The sequence below is a fragment of the Pundamilia nyererei genome, unplaced genomic scaffold (genome assembly GCF_000239375.1).
Source record: "Pundamilia nyererei isolate P.nyererei 1_Seehausen unplaced genomic scaffold, PunNye1.0 scaffold00003, whole genome shotgun sequence".
Lineage (NCBI taxonomy): Eukaryota > Metazoa > Chordata > Actinopteri > Cichliformes > Cichlidae > Pundamilia > Pundamilia nyererei.
Genome location: NW_005187404.1, coordinates 4,630,477 through 4,658,325, shown reverse-complemented (window position 1 = coordinate 4,658,325; position 27,849 = coordinate 4,630,477). Strand labels below are relative to the sequence as shown.

Genomic DNA, 27,849 nt, shown 5'->3' with positions numbered 1-27,849 from the left:
ACACAGACACAGACACAGACACACACATAAAACATATTAAGGATTGTACATTAACATAAAACTGTTGTCGGACCCAGACTGAATTTCACCAGAGAAAGACACACGCACACACATGAAGAGAGAGAGTGTATGCATAGTATGCATACACTCATACAATGAGAACAGGACAAATCAACAATTGACAACAACTAATTAATATTAAAATCTGTAACATAATGTTTGGAGTTTAGTCTGTTACTGTTGCTATATTTACCATTTCTTCTTGGAGCAACTGTAATCCACATTATTTCCTTAGGGATTAATATTAAAGTATTCTGATTCTGATTGTTTCAGGATACATGACCTGCCATTATCCAATGACACATCTGCTTACCTGTATCTTTTGCTCGTTTCTCCTCCTCTTCTTTTCTATTTTTTCTAAACTGAGCACCTGATGGCTTTGAACTTTTCTTGTCCATCTTCCATTGGTTTTAATTTTGCACTCCAGTAACACAAGTCCCCCAACTCGAGGATCACCACAACATAACCTAATAGACCTACGCCTTAGTTCACAGATTCACTTTGTCTAAGGTGTATTTCTGGGATTTCGCACAACCCGGGATTCAAATCATGAATACATAATGGGCTTGGATTTCAAACATTATGAATGAAATGTGCTCTATTTGGAAGCAGCCGCCCCCCTCCCCTGTGTGTGAGACTTTAAATCATCAAACTGTAAATTATAAATTTTAAATTGTTATTGATCCCTTTACCCCGAGTCCTAAAGTGTATATTTATTTTCTTACTGTTCTTATATTTATTGTTTGTTTTCTTGCACTGCTGTAACTGAAGCCTCATCATCCACAGCTTTCCTTTAATAGAAACTAAATTGAGAATAGGTTTTCGTTCTTTTGTGGATTCCTGATATTCTGTATTATGCTCGTGCTAAGAGAGGATTTTGACATTTCATCAAAGCAAACATCTCACCTCACCTCACACTTGACAGCTGCTAAAAACTGTGTTATCTCTGACCTAGTGTTAAACCCCCTTGACAAACACACTTTCTCCTGCACACACAGAGGGGCCACAAAAGGACAAAGTCCAAGCACAGATCACTTGAACCTTTCCATCGCAGGATTCCAAGGCCATTCCCAGAGGATTAAACAGATCAAACCGGTTGAATTTTATCACCCTGCTGCTCTGCCAGCCTCGGACCAAGCGCTATTTCACCCAGGGATTCCCATTGTCACAGAGATCCAATTCTGGGGTGATTGAATAACACAGCGTGAATTGTGCTGGCATCTCTGTGCGGGGTGGACTATGGCCCACTGTGACAGCTGTGTGTGCATTTAAGATAGAAAAGTGCTGGGAGAGTTGCCCTCTAAATCTGAGAGGAGACAGAGTGGTGTCAACAAGGCCTCAGAAACACCATTCCACAGATTCTGGGACACTAGAATCTGTGTGTGTGTGTGTGTGTGTGTGTGTGTGTGTGTGTGTGTGTATACACATCCATTTTCTGAATGCAATATCACTATGTTTATTCTGATGTGTAAGTTAATGTGGTGACAGTTTCCAACTGTAAACATTATGGAAAATAAATAACAGCAGTAAATAACAGCAGTAATGTATCTGAATCAAAGCAACACATCTAAAATATAAGTTATGCTTTATTTATTCCAGCTCTAGTGAAAATTCTTTTGTCGTGACAGTTACTACTACTACCACTACTAATAAACATATTATAGTAATACACAAAAATAAAATAAAATAAAATAATACACCTCCTAGACCATCAGGTATCTATTCAATGCCTGAAGGTTCTTATCTATATAGGATAATGTGGAATCATCATGTTGCCTAGCAACCAGAGCAACAAGCTAAAATTACCCCTCTTTATAATTTGTAAACTATAAGACTAACCACATTGTATGATTTTTATTTCATGACAAGAACATCCTATTTATAATCATGCACACTGAGTTATGCCTAATATTTTCTGATGCCACCATGTTGCCTAGCAACCACCTAGCAATAGGCTAATATGACCTGGTTTTAGTTTAACACCTTATGAACACTATCATTTTAATCTATTGACAGTAGCATATAATTTATATCCACAAAGGCTGAATTACACATGTCTGGCAGCCACCTAACACCAGACTAAAATGACCTATTTTTAGCATGTAAACAACCAACCCAATATCATGGCAAAGCATGAAATGCAGAAACTGCAGTACATCCAGAAATTGCAATATCTGGAGGGGGAAATAGTATGTTTAAAGCCAAGAAGTCCGAGTGACCAAGCAAGTACATTCCTGGGTCCTTCTATCCTACAACAATTAAGCTAGGTGGCTAATTTGTACTTACATGTAAATGTGTAAGTAATGTCTCTTTAAATGATTTCCTGTGATTATTTTGATGATGGCTTGAAATAAAATCTCCCCTTGGTGGTACTACAGCTTAACTGCAACTTACTGCAATTTCTGCATGCTTGTCTATTGCACTCTTGGTGTTAGTATAGTATAACAGGCTGCATTGTAACAAGTGGGAAGAGGAACCCGTATTACATGGCAACTTCATTTTATAACATAAGAAAATAATTCTTTAGCTAGCTACTAACTAGCTATGGTATGTAAACTAAGCTAATATTAGCTTCTCAATGGCGTTTGTGTTAGAGCAGACAGCATGTGTCTGAGTATGGTATGAGTCTTACCAAAAGACAGCAAATCTAATTTCAAATTACAATCTAGTGTTTAGATTATAACAAATTACTTTAGAAGTCTTGTCTCTGAATTAAACCTGATAGAAATTGAATATTTTTGCATTCCCCCAAAAGTGGTGGAACATATGTTTATTCCATTTTATATATTTGTGTAGCCCTAAAAGGTGCATTTCATTCCAATGCCAGTAAAAACATTAATTGGCTTTCTTGGCCTTAGGTTGTGGAAAATATCATGCCACAAGTTCCCCATATTCATTAAATACTGTGGGTTAGTCTGAACATTGGTCTATAAATAGCTGGATCTGGAAAATTATTTAGCTCACAACTTTGCTCATTTATAGTGGCCAGATCTTTGCCATAGCAATTATCAGAGGATAGGACTTCATCCCAGCTGACTGCCATTCTGGCAGAGAGATTATACACAGATCAGATGGATCTCCAAACACACTTCTCAGATCTCTAAATATTTTGACCGGTTAAAATGTTTCAACATAAGATCTGCTGCTTTAGCTTCTATTTCTGCCCATCCTTACCCCTCCCTGTTAGTCCTTGAATAGGCTAATCTTTTGTCTTCTGCAGGAATGGTAATATTTTTGTGTTGATGATTTGTCATTATTACTAATTTCATGCTTCTCTTTCTCCATATGCATGAAAAGACATAACCACCATTGGCAGATGTAGAATATTTTTGATAGACTGCAGTTTTTTATAACTCACCTTTCTCCAACTACCAACCATCTGCTCACACGTCTCCAGAGAGAAGCAGACATCAGAGTCACTATTTTAAAAGGCAGCATCTGGTTTCTTCATCCTGTGGTCCCAGCTAATTACAATACAAAGATGCCAGCAGCAGGAGTTTGGCAAATAGCTACCGGTCCTGCATTTCAAAGGTTGATGGCATGCCTCAGGTTACAGAAGTGATTCCACTTGTGTTCTCACCATTACATTGCTTTTGAGATTTTGGCTGGTGCTGAAGGTGAAACTGCCCTTGAACGATGGCATGAGGAATACCTGAATTACTGTGCAGCTTCAAGCATTTCCACTTGGTGCAATGTTAACGCTAACTTCTTCACCTTAGTATTTAAGACATTTGTGTATGGCCAACCAAATGAGAAATGTAATGTTAAAATGATATCTGAGTTTTCAGGTCCAAATTTTATTTTTTACTCTGGAAACTGGGGTTGACAAAGGATAGGATTCTGTCACTGAGTCATTATTGGATCATTCATTAGCTTCTAAATTGGGCTTTTGGCATGGGATGTTTTCTTTCAGTTCTAAAAATGAAACTCAAACCTTGGGTTTTAAGCCAGTGGAGGCTTGGAAGACACTGAAGGCCCTGAAAGTGGTTTAGAAATTCTTCCCATCTCCAAGTAAATGAAACTGATCCATGTGTTATAAAAAAAAACTGTGCAACATCAGTATGATAAATTGCAACAAACATTGTTGGTTTGCAATGTTGGAAATTATTAGAAAATAGGAGAGGAACTGAACATCAATCATTTAATGAGCCATTTTACCAGTTTAGCAAAACCATCACATACAGTGGATACAAATTGTACTGAATGTAGTGAATGCTCCGTACTAGAGATTAAAGCTTGAATTCTTACTGATATTGCACCTGATATCACCTCCAACAGTGATAAATGGGTTTAATTTATTTGAGTGCTTAAAAAAAGAGCAGAGTGTTGTTATCATGTTGGGAGAGGGCAGCCACATGCTCTCCTGCCTGACCAGCTGTTGTTTTGTAGGATAAACAGAGTCTGCTGTTGAGACGACCGAGGGCTCGCACTGGCCAGCAGTGTAATTACGGAGATGGCAGAAGACAGGTGAAGGCCTCATTACACAACATGCCCGAGTATAAATGCACAGGGACACAGCAAAGCACTGAGGCGCACGCACAAATGTTTCAGAACACAGAGAGACACGCGTGCTGGAACACGCACTCATGTTCAGAGGGGTTGCAGAGTCATTCATCTGACAGAAGAGGAATTTGGATGCAGGATCTGAGATAATTGGCCCCACTGAGAGAGAAATCAGACAGGGAACAGTGGCCAGGGCAGGCAATGCATCAAAGACAAAATAATGGACAGAATACATAAATCACAAGTCAATACCCATGCTAGAATATGAGTGAATGCTCGTGCATGATCAGAATATGTCCAGCTGTGTTGGGTATGGTGCTTTGTTGAAAATAACAAATATGAAGGATACCAACTGTCTGGGTCAGCTGCCAACATTTAAGTTGAATCTGATGATAGACGAATGAAATGATTGAAAATGGAAAGGTAGAGTCCAACACTCGATATTTAATCCCTTACTGTATCAAGTTGGAGATCAAGTGGATTTGACATTATCGTTTATAATGCCAGCAAAACGGAGCCAAAGGACAGAACAGAAGCTTTGACATGAGAAGAGAACTGAATAGAATCACTTAGCTAAGACTAAAGAACAAGTTTAACAATGTTGCACTGATTGCTCTAAAGGACATCAAAGGGAAAATGCGTGTAATGCAAAATGCAACCTCAAGGAAAAGAAAAGTCACATGGTCACAGTCACAGGTTCTTTTTTGAATCTGCAACTTTATTCCAGACTGTTGGATCAGGGGTCATCAAGAGCATCATAGCTGCACCTGTGCTTTGTTCTATACTGTACTCTTATGCCTTCATGGTTCACGGTGGACAAAATTCTTTCAGATGCTGGAAAAATGACAGGCAAAGTCCAGATGCACATTTTAAAAATGCGCTGATGCTAATCAAGAAAAACACTGTGGAAAAGTGAGACACTCTGAGTCATCCATCTGGAATAGAAGAATGAGTGTCTCACTGAAGTTCATATGATCAGATTTTTATATTATGTGCACTCAGTGGTATGCACTTCCCTTTCATCTTTAGAACAGCCTTAATTCTTTGTGGTGCACATTCAACAAGGTGCTGGAAGCACTTCTCAGAGATTTCGGTCCATGTTGATACGATAGCATCACACAGTTGCTGCAGATTTGTGCTCTCAGCAATGTGCTCTACAGAACTGAGATCTGGTGACTGTGGAGTACAGTGAATGTATGTTCAAGACATAGGTTTGAGCTTTGTGACATGGCATGTCATCCTGCTCGAAGCCTCTGTCAGTATTTGTTGTTTTTATCTGACAGACGTGCCACCTGAAGTGGTCTTCTGCTACTGTAACCCGTGTGCTTCAGGGTTCCATGTGTTGTGAGACGCTCTTATGTATACCATGGTTGTAGCAAGTCGTTAGTTTAGTTACTTTTGCCTTCCTCTTAGGCTGAAGTAGTCTGACCATTCTCCTCTGACTTCAGGCATTAATAATACATTTTGACCCAGAAAACCCATGTTAACGGGATATTTCTCTTGCCATACATTTCTCTGTAAACCCTAGACATGGTTGTGTGGGGAAACTCCCAGAAGATCAGTGGTTTCTGAAACACTCAGACCATTCCATCTGCCACCAAAAACCATGCCACGTTCAAAGTCACATAAATCACATTTTTCACCATTCTAATCCTCAGGTCGTCCTAATACGTCCACGCGTTTAAATGCACTCAGTTGCTGCCATGTGATTGGCTGAGTAAGACAAGATGATAATAAGTTAACAGCTGTAGCTAACAAAGTTCCGAGAAGTGCATATATATATTTTATTCACATGTAATAATTTCATTTTATTCTTAACAAATCAGAATTATGTAAGATAAACACTTTAGTTACATTTTACAAAATGTCTCCTGGAGAGGTAATCTTTGGGAACCGAAGTCTTTCAGTCCCCGTTGCACCCGGACGGATTAAAACAACGTACCATGGATGCTAGTGAGGAAAACAACGTGAAGGCCGTCAGGAGAAGTAAAGAAGAGAAAAAACTTCTCAGAAAACAAATTAAAGCCAGTCACACATTACTGAAGCATGAAGGCATCCATACGACCCCGCAGCTTACCAGGGTAAAGAAAATTAACGTTTATTTGACGGGTAATGGTTCGTTGTCGTATGTTTCATTGTTCTTCGCTTGTTTTTTAACATTAAAATGATTTTAAAAGTTACCTGCATATCTAATATTTAATTGTTCTATTCAAATTTTTATATATATATTTATTACTATTGTTGTTATTATTATTGATAAATTAACAAGAAAATCAGCCGCTGTTTATGGAAAATACCTTGAATATTTTACTCGTTATAAGAGACTTTTCATTTGCTCCTTTTAAATGGGATTCATTTTTGTGTTCCTGCAGCAGTCTGAGACAGTTTTAAGAACCATTTCTATTTATCTGAAACGATTTCACGCTGTTATCTCTGCAGACAAATACAAATACGAGTTCATAAAAATTGGGTTTCATAGCAAAAGGGAACAAACTACTTTATACTAGAGACAAATATCAACAAACAAACATCAACATTTTAAGCCAGTAAAAGCATCACAACAAAAACACAAACTACTTCATTTGTTTAGTTGTTTTTTCATGAGAGTATGTGTTGTAGGTTGATTGATTGCTAAGCAGTCTAACAATCCTTGAGAAAAGGCCTTTTCCCCCTTTTTTCTGACATCTTCTTTTTTTCAGTTATTTTCAGGTTTGTTTGTTTTTGTGTGATTTATACTGTTTATTTCACCTCTGCAGAGTCTGGTGGTGGCTAATGGTGGCCTGGGGAACAGCGTTAGTCGAGAGGAGCTCTCGGCAGCGCTGAAAGAGATGGGAGAAGTGGAGAGCCTGCTCATGCCTCCCCATAAGCCCTATGCTTTTGTCACATACAGGTACACTTAGGGCACAGACAGCACTTTGCCACAGCAGGAATGCGCTTTGTACATTGAGGACCTTTTTATTCCAGTTAAAACTAATATTATTGTCATTTTCATTCTCGTTCCAGGTGTGAAGAGAGTGCTCTAAAAGCGTACACCCACCTTAATGGACAGAAGCTGCAGTGCGGAGAGAGCAGCGTCATGCTCTACCTCGCTTATGTCAACTCAGGTACTTTTACTTTCAGTACCATCAGGAACATTGTGAGTTCTTTCAGATATAGCCTGGCTTAGACATAAATTCTCCTTTCTCTTTTAAATGGATTTACACTTGCAGGGTTTTTTTTATTGTGTTTTATTAATGTAATGAGTTATTGCAATGCATTTGTCTGAAAGTTGTCTTCTTAAAGTTCCATATGACATTACAATGGCTTCAGATGCCGGTGATTGTTCTGTATGGGTCTTATTAGAGCTTAGCTCAGCTTTCGATACTGTGGATCTTACACTGGATTGGGTTTCTTCATATGTTACTGATAGAAGTTGTTCAATCTTTGCAAAGACTATGTCAGTGTATGTCTGATGTTTTTTTTGGGTCTGTATTTTCTGCCACTTGGTCAGGTAATTGCCAGTGTTGATAGTATTTCTTGCCATTTTTTTGCTGATGACAGTCAGCTGCGTTACTCTTTTAAACAGCATGTGCACTCTGCACTCATACTTTTGATTGGCTGTTTATCAGCTGTTAAGGATTGGCTAGCTGGATTTTTTTTCTTTTAGTTAAATGAATAAGAAGCTTTATTATTGCTTTTTCATATTGCTTCTTATTGAAGCATTTGTTGGGTTCATAGGCTCTTCTGTCAAGCGATTTATAAATAACCTTGTGTTTTACTAGATAGTTCTTTGTCTCTGGATGCTCATGATAAAACTGATACATGTGCCTGACAAATCTTAGGTTTACAAGTAAGTCAAATAATCTGAAATACTCTGAAAGGTTTTGTTGGTTTTTTTGCAGCCAGTATTTAAGATCTACTGTGTATTTTCACGCTCTTGTATAGTGACCTATGAGGAGGAAGCATCTGTCCCATTGCCAGAGGGTTTAGTTCTGCTGGAGGATTTTGTGTCCCCAGAAGAAGAAGCTCTGCTGCTTGCTGCTGTAGACTGGTCATCCACTAATGAGGATGTTACAGGTGAGGGTATCATTTCCCCCCCAAAAAAGCTGTGAAGAAAAGGCAGGCATACACTTTTGATTACTGTTTCTGAATAATCCGCTTTAACTGATTCTTAGCGCAAAAAGCTCTGAAGCACAGAAGAGTGAAACATTATGGCTTTGAATTTCGCTACGACAACAACAATGTGGATAAGGACAAGCCATTACCTGCAGGTAATCTGGATCTTCTTTTATCAAACATATTGTATCAGGTGTGGTTTTGTGGACTGTGTTTTTCGTGATATGGTCTTCAGTCACTAGACAAGCATATAATAAAGCAAAACAGAAGTAGCAGAGGAATATGTGTGTTTCTAGGTATCCCTGCGGAGTGTTTACCTGTTCTGGAGCGTTGTTTAAGAAATGGACAGATCAACGTTATGCCAGACCAGCTGACTGTAAATCAGTATGAATCTGGACAGGGTGAGTTACAGCTCGAATAATTCACAGAAAGTTTTTGCTCATTCCCAACTCTGTATTTTTTAATTTCTGAACTCTACTAGCTGGGATTGGCTCCAGAGCCCCTGCAACCCTTTGTTAGAATATTGTGATAAGGAAGGATAGATAGATTAGTGCTGTATGATTCTCAGCTCAGAATAATAATAATAATTATACTGGTCCTTTGGGCAGTTAATAACTGAAACAAGGACTTTTAGTCCCCGTCGCCATTATATTGTAATTTTAAATATACAATATAAATGTAACAAATTTATTAGACCACCACCCAGTGTAAGGTTTATGCCACAGCTGCTCTAAGTTAACACAGTATTGTTAATTACTAAGATGCCAAATTATGATTATTTACTTGCATTCATGGACAGAAAAATTGGTTTTAGTGGTTGAGTGTTACACTTGATTAATAACTGCTTTTATAACTGATAATTAATCTGTTATTAAAAATGAATAAGAGAGCACACAAACAGAGTTTACTGATTTGCACCACTGGGTGGCAGCAGAGCCTTTCCTGAACCAGTCGATGAGGAGTTATGGAAGCCTTTGGGCTGAGAGAAGTTTCTTAAATGTTTCGCTTGATTAACTTTGCTCTGAAGGTTTTCATTTTCCATGTTTGTTTATGATATTTCCAGGTATTCCTCCTCATGTGGACACTCACTCTGCCTTTGAGGACACCATCCTGTCTCTGAGCCTGGGGGCAAAGGTGAGAAGTCGGTCAGGCATCTGTGATTTGATCATCGTCATCGTTGCCACAGACCTGTGAGCTGTTGGTAATTAGTAGCTGTTTGAAGCCAGCATCAGTCAGCAGTACTCGACGTGCAATCATCAGTGATTAAAATGAAAGTTGTACATAAAGATGGTCTAAAGAAAACACTGCCAGCTTTCATCTTAAAACTGTTAAGAGGTGGTTATTCGTTTAAAGCCAGTGAGATCAAGTCTGTGTGTATTCATTTATAAGTTCTAGTTTAATCTGTCAAATTAACCTCAACCTTCCTGAGCTCTGTGATTTATCTGCTTCAGAGAGCTGTCAGTATTGTGTGTGTGTGTGAGGGTGCGTACGTGCACACATCTTGTGTCCTTGTGTTTTTCCTGAGAACACTGTGTTACCTTCTCGGTGTGTCTCATTCTTTTCAGTTCCTTCTCACCGTAGCATCCGTTCATCCAGCAGGCACTTAAGGAATTAAAGCTCGCAAGAAATTTTGTAAACAAACGGATGTACACAAGAGTTATAGATTTTCCATTTTCATGTCCTTCACTCTTCCAGGTGTTCACAGGTGTTGCGACCTATAAACTAAGATCGTGGGTTTAGTCTTTGCTGCCTGATTGCTGTGGATGAACACCCATCTGTCCCTGCTTGTCTGAAAAGCAGGGGCTCTGCTAGCAATCAGCTGTCATCTGCTGTGGCATCTGTCACACACACACACACACACACACACACACAGACTGACAGTGTTTGTATTCATTGTCCTTGCTTTTCAGTGGAGATTCAGAGCCACAGAAAAAGTGGGCATATTAAATCACGTTAAAAAAGGAAAGGACACTTGGAGGAATATTTGAAGCGAATAGACCCTGAAAGAAAGTTTTATTGAGTGCAATTAAACTGGCTCTTCTTTAAGCGATGCATGGGAGTAATGGTACTGTTAAGCTGAGGGGTTGTATTTCTCGCAGTATTTCCTGTCTAACACCACTCAAGTATGCATTTACATGTAGTCATGGTGACCTGCTGAAGCTCAAACTGAGCTTTAGAATTGGAAAAAGTTGATTCGAATGACTAAACGTGGCATGGTTGCTGGTGCCAGATGCGCTGGTCTGATTATTTCAGAAACTGCTGATTTGCTGGGATTTTCCCACACAGCCATCTGTAGGGTTTACAAAGACTGGTCGAATAAAAGAGAATTTATCCAGTGAGCGGCAGTTCTCTGGGTGAGAATGTGTTTTTGATGTCAGAGGACTGAGGACTGCTTGAAGCCGATAAGAAGGAGAACCACCGCACGCAGAAGAGCATCTCTGAACACAGAACGCATTGAAAAGTTGAAGCACATTGGCTACGTCAGATTGCCGCTGCACTCTGCAGTAAACTGAGGCTGTAGTTCCCATCAAAATTGGATAGTGTAAGCATGGATTCATGCTCCCTCGTATCAACGGTTCAGGCTGTTTGTGGTGGTGGGGGGGTTATTTTCTTAGCACACTTTGGACCCCTAGTACCAACTCAGCATTGTTGAAACACCACAGCCTCCCTGAGTATTGGGAAGAAGGTGCTCTGCTCCATCTCAAAGGGGCTCCGACTGGGTACTAGTAATGAAGCTCTGAGTGCACATTAGGATTTCTAAATTTGATGTTACGGTGGTTGCAGAGAATACAACAAGTAGCTTATTTTAAAGACTATTTGGAAACCTTGTTAAATATTTTGCTACTCTGTGGATTTAATGAGTGCACTGCAGTTTGATTCAGCTTTGATTTAAGCAGACAGGATTTGGTGCATAACTAACCTTTATGCCATTCGCTCAGTTTCATTGGATTTAATTTCTCTGAAAATGTAACACAAGTGATTCAGTCATTATTAATGAAACACTTGTTTCCTGGTAATTACACGAACTATAACTGCATTATTGAGCTGTTTGTGATGTTGTATATTGGCAGCCTTTTTGGTGTGTGCTTGTGTGTTTGTGAGGACCAGTTGTAGACTACAGAAGCAAGGACTGACTTTAGGGCTAATTGTAGAAGTTAGGCAGAGGTTTAGGGTTACTTGTTGTGATGCTTGAAGTTAAGGTAAGGAAGTAAAGAAGTAAAGAAGCTCTCTGTAATTGATTGTACTCAGAAAGATGTACAAACCTGTTTGTGTGTGCGTGCATACGTGTGAGGAGGGAGGGAGATGATGAATACTTGTGAAGTAAAGCGTAGTTGCCGGCGTCACCATCGATTTAGTCACATTCCACCCTTTCATTGATTGGCTAACACTCCTCAGAGGGGAACACACACACACACAGTAGTGTGTTAGTGAGGACCTTCATTGACATAATGGCTTCCCTAGCCCCTTACCCTAACCATTAAAAATGAATGCCTAACCCTTACCCTAAACCTAACCATAACCTAATTGTAACCCTGACACTGAAACTACATTTTGAGCCTCAAAAAGGCCTTCACTATACTTGTGAGAACCAACAGTCACTTGTAAGGACACACTCACCGGTCCTCACAAGTATAGTAGAATGCAGATTTTGGTGCTCATAAAGATAGCTAGACAGGAACACACACACACACACACACACACATGAATGCCATCTACTTCACAAAATCCAATTTTCCTGCTGTCAGAATTTGGAGGGATACAATTGGAAATTGTTGTAGATGTAATTTCCCAGCAGAGCTTATTCTGTTATGTGCTGTAAGGAAACATTAGGATCAAACACCAACGCTGTGTCTGCTAGCTGCAAGTGAGAGAAAACATGAACAGTGTTTTAGGTGGTCGACAGTGTTTTCCTTTGGGTGACATCAGTCAAAACTGTGTAGTTTGGAAGTTTTGTGCCAAAGTCTCTTTCAGTCCTGAGCTACTGCTGGATCAGTAAAATATTAGCTTTGGTGCAAACGTTAAAAAAAAAAAGTAAATGAAAAATTAGTCAAAGTTTTTTAAATTTGTCATATTACTACTACTACTACTACTAATAGTAGTAGTAATAATAATAATAATAATAATAATAATAATAATAATTAATAATTAATAATTAATAATAGCTGTACAGCAGTATGGCTTAATTAGAATATAGAAACAAACCATGAAATTGCCCAACTCTCTACTGAAGAACTAAAAGCATAAAAACTAGTGCGTAACTTGTTTCCTGTACTTGCAGATACAGAAACATTTTGATGAATAATAAAAATATAAAGGTGTATTATCAGCAGTTATTACTCGCAGCAGATGCACAGTAATATGTAGGGAAACACTGATGCAGGATGCCAAATTATTATTGCTGTTGAACTGTTAGTTGGAATTGCATGTCCACAACAGGAGCATCATGATGTCTTCTAGGTGGATGTCCTGCTGCTGTGATGGGCCTTCATGCTTATAATGTTGGCCTGATCTTTGTTGATGTTGAGACTGATTCCCAGTTCTGATGTCAGAAGTGCAGTTTTTGTCCAGCCTCTGGGGGCAAGAGCACCGTGTCATCAGCAAAGTCAGAGTTGCCATGTTGTGCTGATAGTGCCGAGTGAATGCTGTTCCTTTTTCCTACTGTAGAACTCATGATGCAGTGAGTTGGAGAGGAATAGATATGTTTGGGTGTCTACTCAGCAAAATGCACAGGTGCAATGAGAGAGGACCAGGACCCATTCCTTGAGAGACTTCTTACATCATAGCAGTTCTTTCTCATTCACCATCATTGATGATGGCTGCATGTACCATGTGTGAGGAATCTGATTGGAGTTCCTGCCTTTCCTATTTAGAAGTGATCCACAGTATCAGATGCTGCTAAGATCAAATGCAGTCGAGTCTGTGAAACTCCCCGCATTATTCCTCAGGCAAATTGTGTTCAAAACCTTTGCAAGGGCTGCTTCTGTGCTGTGATACGAGCGGAAATCTGACTGAGAGCTGTCAAGGATGTCATCCATCAGTAGAAAATGATTGGGTTACAAAGGGAAGGGCCTGGCGGCTGTTTTTTGTGTGTGTGTGTGTGTGTGTGTGGCATTGGAAATATGCCTACAAGAAATATATATGTATATAAATCCACACCCAATGACTTTAAAACCTTCATAAATTTTTAATTTAATCAGTAATTTGTTATTATGGGTGCAGTGAAGTAATGAGTAGAAACCACTCTTACTTTTAACACAGCGCGTTTGTGTTTGTGCAGACGGTGATGGAGTTCCGACATCCTGATGGTCGTGTTGTTGCTGTGGTGCTGCCTGGGCGGAGCCTGCTGGTCATGAAGAGCGAGAGCAGATATCTCTGGACTCATGGGTAAGCTGGACTGTGTCAAAGCATCAGTCTCTCCTTTTGGAGTCAGGTTCTTTTGACCTGATCTTTGGATTGATGCTTAATTTGCTGCTTTTTCCTCTGAAAAAGAAACTATTTATTTACTACAATTAGTACAATTCATTCTGTTGATGGTCTTCGTCTTCAACCTTTGCATTGTATTTGTTCACATCCACATCCTCTCATCCTCTTCACCAGTTGGTTTGTGTGTTTTTGTCTTTTATAACTACTAAGACAAGCTCTTCGTGTGTCCTTTTAGGATCACTCCTCGTAAGTTTGACATGGTGCCGGCCTGTGAGCAGCAATCCCCCGATCATGTGACGCCTGAACCTGGAACACGTAGCAATCTGACTCTGAGCAAGAGGGGCACACGCACTTCTTTCACTTTCCGCAAGATCAGGCCTGAACCCTGCCGCTGTGGTGAGAGTGAAGCAAAACACACTTTGCTTTTATAAACTGCTTTGCTCACATTATGAGAGTGAGTGAGGTTTTGAGAGGTAAATTTAATTTGAATATATGTAATATGTTACGGGGCTCCTTTTTCTCATTTTTTCATTTCTGTTGTTCTGGGTTCTTTTGTGACCTGGATGAGTTGTTGATGTGCTCTTGGAGTAATTTTGTTAGGCGGGCCACTTCTTGGGAAGGTTCACCACAGTTCCAACCACGGCTGTCACCATGGTGACAGGAGTCCCAAACCTTAGAAATGGCTTTGTAACCCCGTTTCACACTGATCAAGCAACTTTGTTTCTCAGACGTTTCTTTAGATGCTGACATGATGCTTTGCTTTTTGAGGTCTTTCAGCCTGCTTCACTTTGTCAGGTTCAGTTTAAGTGATTTCTTAATTCTACAGGTATGGCAGCAATCAGACCTGGGTGTGGCTAGTGAAATTGAACTCGGCTTTCCAAAACATGTGGTTAATCACAGTTTAGGCTACTACTTTATCCCCCACAGGGCCAGATTGATAGGTTTGTTTACCTTTTGTCGCTTAATAAATGAAATTGTCAGGATATCTTTGTCTAATATTAAAATTAGACAGCAAGATTATGTTATTTTGTCTGACAGTTTCATCGCATGAGAATCCTAAACCCAGAGCATAGCTAGCGCTTTTGCATAAAGACAATAATAAAAGATATGCGAACGATATGATTGTAATTAAGCGTTGCATGGCAACGCAGGTCAAAGATAAACGATCGGCACATCTCACCAGTGAACGCCTTCTCTCTGTCTCCAGCCTTCCCCTCTGCCTGTGACAGTCAGGGAGCTCCTTCAACACTCTCGCCCTCTACGCCGTCCCCTCCCGCGCTTCCATGTTGCCATGCCGATGCAGCCCGTCTAGAGGAGGAGTATGTGCACCGGGTGTACGACGCTATCGCCTCCCACTTCAGCAGCACCCGCCACTCCCCCTGGCCTCGCGTTTGCCACTTCCTGTCCTCGCTCCCACCGGGTAGCGTACTAGCTGATGTGGGCTGCGGAAATGGGAAATACCTGGGCGTAAACCCAGAGATGATTGCAGTGAGTGTCATTTTATACTGAAATGTCTGCGCCTCTGAGATACTTCATTGATCCCTGCAGGGTAATTTCCTCTATCACTGCTTTTTTTATTGCTGCTGTTTCTTAGATTGTCAGCACTTTGAAATGCTACACATTTTCATAACAGGCGCTTATCTGCAGAAGCATTCATCTGTGTATTCGAGCTAGAACTCCTCTCCTTCATTTCTCACATAGGGACGCAAAATCTAAGATGGCTCTGGGCTTTTTCAAACACATGTAGATCAGCATGACTCATCCAATAACTACTAATGACCTTACACAACACTGTCGCTCTGATAAGGCCACAGAGGTGAGGTTAGAGATGTAACATCAGGTTTAACTTTGGGTTAAAGCCTTTAAACACCATCAGACTTATAGGTGAAAGGATAAAAGAAAGTGAAATGGACTTACATAAAACATCAAAGCATGGCTGTAATAAATGGAATACAGGGTTGTAATTATAGTCAGATCTGCTTGTGCTTTAATGACGGGGGAGTCATACTGATGAGCTTTTTAACTTACACATTCAAGCAGTCTTGAATGACTGCTCGAATGTGACAAACCGTTCCTAAAAACAACACAGCTTTAAATTCTTGGGAGAATTCAGGAGCTCTAAATTCGTCCATGTTAAAGGTTGATTGTCTGGTGGCAACATTTTATTTTGGTGAATTGGTGGATTGGTTCACTTGAATGAGTTGTGATGTTTAGTAGAACCAGAAAACAAAAAAGATATCCTAGTTGTTTAAAAATCTCTTTAGTTGGAAGAAATTGAGACAGTATTGCGATATATACAGGGACACCAATTATCAATATTTAAGTAAATAAATAAAAATTAATCTGGGAATATTCAAAACAAAAGGCCTCATCTCACCTGATAAGAAGCAACCTTTCTGCAAACAATCGGGGAGATTGTTGAAGGTTTCCAAAGAACTTTTTCATTTATAACATAATAGTTAATGGGAATTTCTGTCTATGCAGACAGCATCAGGGATTTTCACTGATTTATCACAGTTAACTGTTGTATTGGCAGACATAGATTGCATGTTATTGGCAACTTGACCCCATGCAGTCGAGACTGACTTCAAATTTATGGCAGGTTTCAGTGACAGTGCTGGTGTGGTTCACGTGTCATTTTGCAGCAAAAAACAAATCGCTGAAGTGAGATAACTTTGTCTTCTTGGATAAAACAAGTATTGTTTACATTTAAAAAAGTTCAAGGTGAGCTGTTCATCTGTAATTAGGGTACACTGTTCACCTCAGCTGTCAATGCTGGGTGTGAAGTATCCACATCTATTTACTCTGAAGGAGGCTGAAAACTTTATACTGTCAGTTAAAAAAGAATCGCCCCTGTACAGCTATACATATCATCATTTCTGCCCTGAGTGTTTTAACATTGGAGACTATGGGGTTTATTTCCTCTCAAAGCCAACCTCAAGTGGCCATTTGGGGAACTGCAGCTGTTGCGCATCAGCTAAAGCTTCTTTCCCCGAACAGTAGACAGACCACGTCGTGGTCACACTCGCAGTGCTCGGGATTTTCATAAACATAAAAAGAAAAGGAGGAACCTGAGCGAGCCACTTCAGGACCTGGTTGCATAAGCCTGACCTCTGTGCTTCAGAATGAAGCAAAGTTTGCATCATTGGGCTAGACGCTGCAGCTTACACGTCTACCTCCAGTGGTAGAGCTTTGGGTCTCTGGGAGGGTATAACTGAATGTGAAATGTAGGCGTGAGTTAGCAGAGAGTTTGCTTTTGGTCACAGGTGTAAACATCACGTCTTGCTTCAGGACGGCTAAATAAATAAGAGTAAGGCACAGCAGGATGAGATTCCTGTTGTCGCTCTCATTTCTTCCCTGTTTCTTTTTTTTTTTTGTTGTTGTTTTTGCATAAGCTCAGTTTCCATGGTAATATCCTACATTTCCTGTTTACGTATGCACACTGGGATATTCTTGTTTGGGATTTGGGGGTGCATGTAAGCAGCTTATCCTGACTCAGAGTGTAGCTGTGATAAATCAGAACAGAGAACACTGTGATCATGCAGCGAGCACAGCAGCTACCCGAGTTTTATTCTGCTTGTTCTCATTTTCTCCCAACCCAGGCCTCTGCTCTTCTTCTGTTTTCTCGCCTCAGTCCTTCCCTCTTTTTGTGCCTCCTGCTCTACTTAATCTTTCTGTTTGCACGACAGCAGTAGATCGAGGGTGTGTGTGCATATGTGTAGTGTTCCCGCTCTCTCACTTGGGTCTGCTGTCTCTTGTTCACCTCGCATAATTTATCTCCATTCTTGCTCATTTTCTCTGGCTTAAATGATCACGAGCAGTTTGTAAACGTGTTCTTCTTCAGACCTTGTACGTGCTGACACTCTGCTGACATGTGCGTTTGTTGCTGTTTGAGAATGATAGTCCACTGAATGGCCTTGTTACTCTCTCTGTATGTTTTATTTCAGGTGGGATGTGATCGTAGCAGCGCTCTCGTCCAAATTTGTGCAGAGAGGGGTTTCCACGCATTTGTTTCTGATGCTCTGAATGTTCCTCTGCGAACAGCCTCCTGTGACGCTTGCATCTCTATAGCCGTCATACACCATTTCTCCACAGAGGTACACACAGCTCATCCTCATACAAAGAATAACCAGAATAGAACCGTTATATCAGTTTTATTTAGAAAGATGGACCTACAAAAAAAGACTTGTATTAATTGTTAGTAGCTCACTAAAGTTTTCATGTTCTGAACTTTTCATGGAACCGTGTGCAAAAGCCAGCTCTTATTTCTTTAAATTCTACTAGGAACATGGGAATGGATGCAGTGATTTATTCAAACATGTGCAAACATACTTGGTAATACTGATATAAGGCATAAGGAGACACACTTAAATATTTGGTATGACCACCTTTATTCTATACAGCCTGAACTCTCTTGGGCAGCTTTCCTGTAAGGTCTGGAAGTCTTCAGGAATAGTTCTCTAAGCTTCTTGAAGGACATTCAAATCTCTTCTTGGGACGTTGGCTGCTTTTTGTTCTGTTCTCCATCAACATGATCCCACAGTGCTTAAATAATGTTGACATCTGGGCTCTGGGGAGGCCAATCCATGACTGATAGTGTTGCACTGTATGCTTTTCTCTCCAGATACGCTTTTACTGCATTAGCAGTAGGTATTGATCGGTGGATCAAAATCTGATGGTATTTTTCTGTGTTCATAATTCCATCAATTAGGAATCAGGTTGTTGGTGCAAAATCTCTCTGACAATGATTCACATGCAGTGAGTTGCATGTGATTCTGTCTTTAATTAATTTTTTTAATGTGTGTGTGTTGTAGGAGCGGCGGCTAGCAGCTATGAGAGAGTTGGTGAGACTTCTAAAGCCTGGAGGTCATGCACTCATCTATGTTTGGGCTTTTGAACAAGAGTACAACAAGCAGAGGTCCAAGTACCTCAAAGACCACAACAAAGAGCATAATGGGAAGGAAAACCTTACTAAAAACACATCCGAAGACAGACGGGAGCCTCATGGGAAATCGGCTATCCAGAATAGCGGACATTTAGAAGAAGGCTACGAACCTGTTGGCAAAGTGACTGATGGCAAGCTTAGTGTGCACACAAACCGCACAGCCTTTAACACCCAGGACCTTTTAGTTCCCTGGCATCTGAAAGAGGGGAAAAAACCAGGGGAGGAAGAGTCAGGAGATGGTGTGAAAAGGAATAAAAGAAAGGAGAAGTCTAAAAAGGTTTTAACTAACCAAACCAGAACTGACAGTAACCCTGGTCTCAGTCCAGGTTTTGATGCAACTATGTCTCCTGGATTAAGACTTGAGACTGATGACGCCACTCACAGCCCAGGCTCTAAGCCCAGTCCGAGTGGCACCACTCAGACCTCGAGTTCTCATCTGAAATCAGAGTCTGAGAGCCATCTAACCGCCGTCTTTCACCGCTATTATCATGTGTTTCACCAGGGGGAGCTGGAACAGCTGTGCAGCCAGGTGGATGGAGTCAAGGTACAGAGCAGCTACCATGACCAGGGTAACTGGTGTGTTATATTAGAGAAGGACTGACACACACGTCATTAAAATCATTTTTATACAACTACAGATCTGCATAAATAAAGAATTTTAACTTAAAATTAAAGGATCCAATTTTTGCCTTTTACATATATATATGATTTTTAACTGTGTTGGAATAAATTAAAAACAAATCTCTGCTCCTGTTGTGCTTATTTATTTCACCATGTTTTGACCTTGGCTGAGCAAACACACCTTTTCCCTGTTATGGTGTCATGGATCGAATAATCCCGCTGCGATAAATCCCACCAGCTTTACTCAAAAATAAATGCAACTAAATGAAACATTTCTGGAGTTAGTATATCTACTAAGCATACTCTGGCTAGCTCACTGAAACCCCACAATAAAAACAAGCCTATTCAGCCAAGTGCAAAGACAAGACTGTACCTCACAGGCGACACAACCCTAATCTCAAAAAAAGTTGGGACGTTGTGTAAAACAGAAATAAAAACGATGCGATGAAAATGTCTCATTTTAAGACAAATATTTGCTCATTTTGAGTTTGATCACAGCAACATGTCTCAAAAACATTAGGGCAGGCCATGTTTACAGGTGTGTAGCAACCTTGCTTCTTTTAAGATCTGGGAACTAAGGAGACCAGCTGCTGGGCTTTCGGGAGATGAATGTCGTAGCTGCTCAACATTCCTGGGTGGTCTTTGTTTTATTTTTGTTTCATGATGCATCAGATGTTTCCAACTGATGAGAGCTCTGGACTGCAGGCACGTTCAGCACCAGGATTCTTCTGATAAGATTGACATGATGTGAGATAACTTAATGCATTATGTAGTTCAGCATTATCTTTTGAAATATGCAAGACCTTCCCTGAAAAAGACATCACCTGGGCGGGAGCATATGTTGCTCTAAAAGCTGTTTATACCTTTCAGAACTGATTGTGTCTTTCCAGATGTGCAATTCCATAGGTACTAATGCACCCCTGTACTATCAGTAGGGATGGGTATCGTTTAGGTTTTATCCGATACCGGTGCTAAATCGGTACTTTTGAAACGGTGCCGGTGCTCAAACGGTGCTCGAACCGGTGCTTAAAGAATGGAGAACACAAAATTGGTCCAAAAACCTCTCATGTTCAGCTGTTTTTTTTTAAAAGATAACAATGTTAGCCTTTTCTGCAGCTATGGGGCATATATGGCATCACTCTTGGCTGGAAGCAGTGCTTAAACAATGGAAAAAACACAAACTTTGTCCAAAACCTCTCATGTTTAACTGTTTTCCACTTTTTCTTTGGTCATTTTAGCCTTTTTGGCCAGGGTGAAGGGAGTATCTGCCATCAAACAAGAGGACAGCCGCATGTAGCTATGATGATGTTTGCTAGTTCACCTTACATGCATTAATGTAATAACGTGGTTAGCCTACTCAACGTAAATTACACACGAACAACATGAAGTTACTCATGCAGAGAAGAACGGCTGCTGCTGCCATCATCATCCTCATCATTTCTGCTACACTGGCAGGGCTAGGGGCCAGGACTCTATTCTTCGGGTTTTTGGGGGATGTTGCTCCGGGTCCGATAACTGGCAACCCACCCGACGTGCACAGTGTGAGGTCTCGCAGCAAGCTATCAAATACGGCGCATTTCTGGGCTTTTAAAAAAACCGCTATGCGTTGCCAGCTGTTTAATCGGATTCTTGGTGTTACCTCCTTTGACAGTATCACAGTATCAGCTTAAAGCACTTGTTGCAGGCTGCTGAGTTTGCATATTTTGCTGTGAAGTACAGCCAGACTTTTGACCGCTTGCCTTGGGCATTTTTAATCTGTAGCTCTGCTCTAACAGAAGGTACGTACCTGGCCCCGCCTACTATCCTCGGAAACGTAAAATGATTGGCTAGAAGTGTATCACAGCTCAGGGAAAAAAGCACCGAAATAAAGCACCGAAATGTGCGCTGCTTTTCGGTCTGGTTACTACCGTTTATGTCAGAACCGGTGCCATCATGGCACCGGACACCGGTATCCATCCCTAACTATCAGCATGCAGGCTATTGAGCTGAATGACGTCATATTGTTCGTGAAATGGTAAAATGTTTGTTTTGCGACACACATTTTCCCCACATTTTGTTTGACATTGTAACTCGCTGCTTTGCTTCCTCTCCTGACCTCAGTGTCTGCTCTGAAATCACTGAGCTGTAGTTCAGTTGTAGCCTGTCTGCCTGACCTTTTCAAGGTAAAGGGCTGAGGTGTAACACAGCAGTTCAAGGCTGCAGGTAATTTGGTCACATTTAGGAACTGGTCTATATTTTTTTTTTTGTCCTTTTAAATATGACAGAGGTGGCACCTCACGGTTAGGCATCATACAGGCACATGATTAGCTACACACTGTATGCATACAGTGATTAATAACTGTTTAACCCCACCTTTTCTACCATAAATCCTTACAAACAAACAATACAAAACTAAGAATGCTCTTAACTAAGAATAAGAGATCACAACAGGAAAATAACATATAGCTCTATTCTGTTGCCCACATTGTAATGGATGACTTTGCATGTAAACAGGAAAATGAGTAGGGAAGAGGTGAAAGTGGGATTGAGCACTTTAAAATTGGTTGTAATGGATCAGCGTGGGGAAAAGAATCACAACGCAGAATCATTTCTATAGAGAGCTCCAGTAGATTTTCTTTAAACACATCATGTATTTCACATGGTTCACTTCTGAATTACAAAATCTTAGAAAAATCTGAGGCTCAGTTAACTGAAGAATTACAGTCAGCTTTATACTGACATGCTAAAATTCTCTGAGTGTATTTGCTGTCTCTAACAGCCATTTGCAGATAAGGCGCTACCGTAAAGACTGGTGTAAAAGCGCAAGGAAATTTATGCGGCGGATAGGAGGCGGCTGGGTTGACCGCGGCTCACAAATGAAGGCTCACTTTACCGCAGTAGTTTGTCAAGTGTGTCAGTTAAGAAGTTATTTTTAAAACACATAAGCATCGACCAAAATCCTTGTGCTTTTTAAGAAAAGAATGCATTTTTCCACACACTGTGTGAATCATCCCTTTGTTTTTCCAACTGCAGTTTCTGTGACAGTAGTAGCACACTGAGGTGTTTAAAATCTTTAGGTTTTTATTCAGTTTGCCACATCTATTAGCTCTCATTTCTTACAACACGATTTCTTCAACAAGCTTTTCATATCCATTTTTTTCCATGCCTTTTAAGACAACTTGAACCCAAATCTGAAGCTTTAGACCCTGACCTAATCAAATGTAAAATTTCTTTAGTTCAGTATAAATTTTTTTCTCCACCGTTAATATAATTGCATCTAACCAGTACTAAGCTACTTTGAATTATCCGTTAATTTCCAGTGCTCTTTATGTGTTATGTTACTCACAGTTTTGCTGTCTGTTTCTTTGACTTGATTGATGATCATGTCTCGACATTTTCTTCTCCTTATCCAGTACCTTAATGTGTCCTGTCTTCAGATGTAATCCTGCCACCTGCCTTCAGGTTTCCGTCTTGACTTGTGTTGGCAAAATATCCAAAGTTAAGAGAAATCCTGAAAAGTTTTTCATCTTTAAATCCTCCTCTCTTCCTGCTGCCAGTCTTGTTGTCCTCTTTTAAATGTGTTCTATTCAGTTTTTGTTTTTTTTTTACCTAGTATTACAATGACAACATGACACAAAGCATTATGGTAGGTTAAATCAGGGGGTCCTGTCCTCCTGATGTCACATAATTCCAAAACTGTGTTAATGATGCTAATCTTTAAAATGACACTCAATGCCTGAATTTACACATTATAAGATCTTACATATCATTGGTGTTTTCTTATTATTGCTTTTTCTCGTTTCACATTATTTTTAATTGGATTTCTTTACATACAGAGAGAGAAAATCCAGGTCAAATCAATTCTACGCCGTTCCTCTTTGACTTTTTTAAGAACAGCTGTCTACACTGATTGTTACTGTGTACTTGTACTTATTATGTTGACTGTTTCTTTTCTAAATAAATGTGTGTGATGGCCCTCAGGCCTCTATATCCCCTTCCAGGATTTTGTTAAAATGTTTGTTACTTTGGTAATTGCTCAGCTATCTTCCACTGTTCTAGGCCATCTGGGTTTGTCTGAATTTTGTTAGCTTTACACAGCACAGAAACACCCATCCACACAATACACACATTAACAATCAAGCGATGACAAGTTTAACGTTTTGATAAATCATGTGTGATATCCATAATTTGCCTTTCCCGTCGAGCCAGGGGTGTGACATGTTGGAATGTCACACGAAGATGCCTTTAATGACACTCACACATAATTTAGGGCACACCCTAGACTTAATCATCTGTCAGTCTTCATATTTTCAAAGTGGAGGTGCCTGATAACGCTCTTGATATTTTTATTTTTAGATAACTATCCATCCGTATGGTTAGGATAAAAAAAGTTGGAAATACATATTTAGACATTAAATTTATTTTATAACATAAAACAATAAAGTAATCATTGTTTAACAAAATGTTAACATTTTATTGAATAAAGTATAGGGTGAAGGAAAATTCAAAGAGCAATATCCCCATCTCCTCCTAAGAACCGAGGATAAAAGTATCTTTCAGTTTAGCCAGTTTGTCCGCTATGATTGTGCTGGATGTCCAAATTGGGTGAGATTTCTTTAGGTTTGATTAGGAGTTATATCCAAGTTCAATTTGATGTGATGCCATTCAATTTATGTAGCGCCAATTTACAAGACAGTCATCTTATATTGTAAGGTAAAGTCCCTACAGTAATCAAGAGTAAACCGTAACAATCACATAATCCCCTCTAAACACTCACTTGGCAACAATGGGAAGAGAAAACTCCCTTTGAACACAAAGAAACTTTCAGCAGAACCAGGCACAGGGAGGAACAACCATCTGCTCCAATCAGGTTATAGGGTTATGGGAGGGAGACAGGACCAAAGACTCACTGTGGAAGAGAGAAGGCAAATGTTAATGACATGCAGTAGTGGTATATGAACATGCTGACAGTGAAAGACATAACTCGAAGTGCTAAGTGCATCACTGGAAGTCTCCTAGTGGTCGCAGCCTAAATCAGGATAACTAAAGGATAGGTCTGGGTCAACTGATCCAGCTCCAACTAATAAATTAAGGAAAAGAAATAAAGGAAAGTTTTGAGTCTCATTTAAAAGAGGAGAGTCTCTGTCTACTGAAAATAAATTGTGGGCTGGTTCCACAGGTGAGGGTGCTGATAGCTGAAAGTCTGCCTCCCGTTCTACTTTTAGAAAAAGAACGACAAGAGTGATTCTCAATTTCTGATGAAAGACAGTTTTAGAAAAAGCTACTAACGTGTTTCAAAGATTTGGACTAGGCAACCGAAATACTCTTGTAATCAACAACTAATCCTGCCACCGTGCTGGCACGGTGGTTGCACAGCAAGAAGGTCCCGAGTTCAATTCCAACATCAGGCCGGGGTCTTTCTGTGTGGAGTTTGCATGTTCTCCCCGTGTTTGCGTGGGTTCTCTCCGGGTACTCCGGCTTCCTCCCACCGTCCAAAGACATGCAGCTTGTGGGGATAGGTTAATTGGATAATCCAAATTGTCACTAGGTGTGAATGTGCAAATGAATGAGAGTGCGAATGGTTGTCTGTCCCTGTGCGTTGGCCCTGCGACAGACTGGCGACCTGTCCAGGGTGTACCCCGCCTCTCGCCCTATGACAGCTGGGATAGGCTCCAGCGCCCCCCGCGACCCTGAAAAGGACAAGCGGAAGCGAATGGATGGATGGATGGACTCATTCGATATTAAATCCTTCACAGAACTCATATCATGAAACAGATGCTAAATAACTTTTTTTTTCCTGATTCTGATATTTTCCCTGTAGTTAAAACAACCTAGACACTAATTCTCACACAGTATGGCTCTGCTCACCTGTTCAGGATTCCTGGCTTCAAGTCACTCAAAACCTTTCCCCTATCTTGGGCTGTAGAATCCCAATTTCTCCTCATTTCTGCTTGCTCTGTGTCATAACTTCAATTGATCTTCCAACCAAACAACCTTAACCCACGCTAACACCTGTAGCCATCGCTAAGAAAACAATACTTGTTAACTGGAAAAATAAAAAAAATCACTTAGTATTTTTCATTTGTTGAATCTCCTGAGTGAACACATCTTGATGGAATAAATATCTGCCTCTTGGGAAAAAACCCCACATACACACTCTATTGAAACATAAGTTGACCGTTGCTGGTTTTGCCCAGCAGCAGTACCATTCACTGAGAGTTGGGGAATGGCTGCAGTCACAGCATTGTAAGATGGTGAACGATGTACCCTTACGCCCCCTCCTCGATTCAGAGAGGGCCTTTCTCTTTTCAAACGGCCTCCTTGACTCCCCGCTCAAACCAGCATTGCTCCCTGTCCAGGATGTGTACATCCTCATCAATGAAATAGTGGTCACTGGCCTGTATGTCTGAATAGACTGGAAAGTCCTGGCCTGAGGAGTTAGCTCTTCTGTGCTGTGCAATTTGCTTAGCCAGAGGTTGTTTGGTCTCCCCAATGTATTAATCATGGCAATCCCCTTGGCACTTAACAGTGTATACCATATTACTCTGTTTTTGCCGGGGGACCCGATCCTAGGAGCGGACCAATTTTTGGCGCCTTGGCGACAGGACCACTGTGTCTTTATTCAAAATATTTCACATGCCAGAGTCAGTACTGCAGAAAACTGAAGAAGTCACTTGGATGAGTGATGAAACTTTCCCCCACTGAAAACGTTACGTCCAGATCAACAGGATAAACTTTTTGGGATTTCCTTACCTGGATGATTGAGCACTTCTAAATTTGACCAAATTCAGTTGTTTTCTATTGCAGTACTCTTGATGCCTCTGATCCCTTTAGTAGTTTTTGGAACCCTGCCACTAGTCTGTTTTGTCCACAAAAAAGCACTTACTATGAGAAAAGTATGAGAAAAGAAATCTTAAGTTACAAATGATCTTTTAAAGACCTATGACAGCGGACTCATGTCTGTGCTTGTCCTGCTACACCTCAGTGCAGCGTTCAATACTATTGACCACAATATTTTATTACAGCAATTAGAGCATGCTGTAGGTATTGCAGGTACTGCGCTGCAGTGGTTTGAATCATACCTATGTGATAGACTCCAATTTGTTCATGTAAATAGGGAGTCCTCTTCACACAATAAGATTAATTAAGGAGTTCCACAGGGTTCTGTGCTTGGACCAATTCTGTTTACATTATACATGCTTCTTTTAGGCAGTGTTATTAGAAGGTATAGCATACATTTTCACTGCTATGCAGATGACACCTAAATTTATCTATCCATTAAGCCAGATAACACACACCAATTATTTAAACTGCAGAAATGTCTTCAAGATATAAAGACCTGGATGACCTCTAAGGTTCTTCTTCTAACTTCAGATAAAACTGAGGTTATAGTAATCTTACAAATATATCCAACCAGAATCTAATTCTGGATGGCATTACCTTGGCCTCCAGTAGGACTGCTTTCTTCCATTTGCGCAATACTTCTAAAATTAGAAATGTTCTGTCTCTGAATGGCACTGAAAAACTAGTTCATGCATTTATTATTCTAGGCTGGACTACTGTAATTCATTTTTATCAGGATGTCCTAAAAACTCCCTGAAAAGCCAAAATGCTGCAGCAAGAGTACTGACAGGGACTAGAAATTGTCACGGTCTGGCTGGCAGACCGTGGGGATGTGAGAAATGAGGACCCAAAATGCAGGACTTGACGCTGAAGGCAGTGCGTTTATTTACAGTGGTGACAATCCAAACAACAATAAATTCCCCGTGCGATCCCAACTCCCGTTCCGTGTCTTCTCCTTTATCCCGTGCTCCGTGCTCTGTCTCCGTTCCCTGTGTACTGTCCGTGTGCTGCCTCCTGGATGCCGCAATGCCTCCTGGGGAAACATGCATACAAAAGGTAGCCGTTAGTACCAAGACCTAACGGCAGACCTGCACTAACCTTGCACATAGACTTAAGACTGACGGGAAGTCACTCAACGATCCAGCGTCGAGGAGCTCTCAGCCACACTGTTTTGAAGCTCCTCTGACGAGGCTTGATCGGCGCCAGGTGTGTGTGGATTCCTGGGTGGGACCGGTCAGCTGGCAGGGCCACACCCACCAGGCCTAAAAGTGCCTGCCACGACCGCACCCTCACATACACAAGCACACACCCATAAACACCTGACAGTACACCAACACGGAACAGGGGCCCGTTCTTCGTACCTCGCTAAGTAAGTTAGC

At 40.6% G+C, this 27,849-nt stretch overlaps 1 protein-coding gene across 1 annotated transcript; it reads left to right on the top strand.

Annotated features, from left to right (window-relative positions):
• Positions 1-6,456: 6,456 nt before the first annotated feature.
• Positions 6,457-19,669, top strand: alkbh8 (alkB homolog 8, tRNA methyltransferase). The gene is made up of 12 exons (XM_005720728.1): positions 6,457-6,644; positions 7,320-7,453; positions 7,567-7,667; positions 8,488-8,619; positions 8,718-8,813; positions 8,955-9,059; positions 9,722-9,792; positions 13,937-14,043; positions 14,318-14,478; positions 15,290-15,570; positions 18,030-18,179; positions 18,897-19,669. Exons 1-12 carry the CDS (start codon positions 6,507-6,509, stop codon positions 19,626-19,628), a joined length of 2,208 nt encoding a protein of 735 aa, XP_005720785.1. The 5' UTR covers positions 6,457-6,506; the 3' UTR covers positions 19,629-19,669.
• Positions 19,670-27,849: the final 8,180 nt, after the last annotated feature.

Coding starts and splice junctions, on each gene's coding strand:
- alkbh8 (XM_005720728.1), top strand. CDS start 6,507: ATGGATGCTAGTGAGGAAAACAACGTGAAGGCCGTCAGGAGAAGTAAA. Junction 7,668..8,487: donor CCTCGCTTATGTCAACTCAG/GTACTTTTACTT, acceptor GCTCTTGTATAG/TGACCTATGAGGAGGAAGCA. Junction 8,814..8,954: donor GGACAAGCCATTACCTGCAG/GTAATCTGGATC, acceptor GTGTGTTTCTAG/GTATCCCTGCGGAGTGTTTA.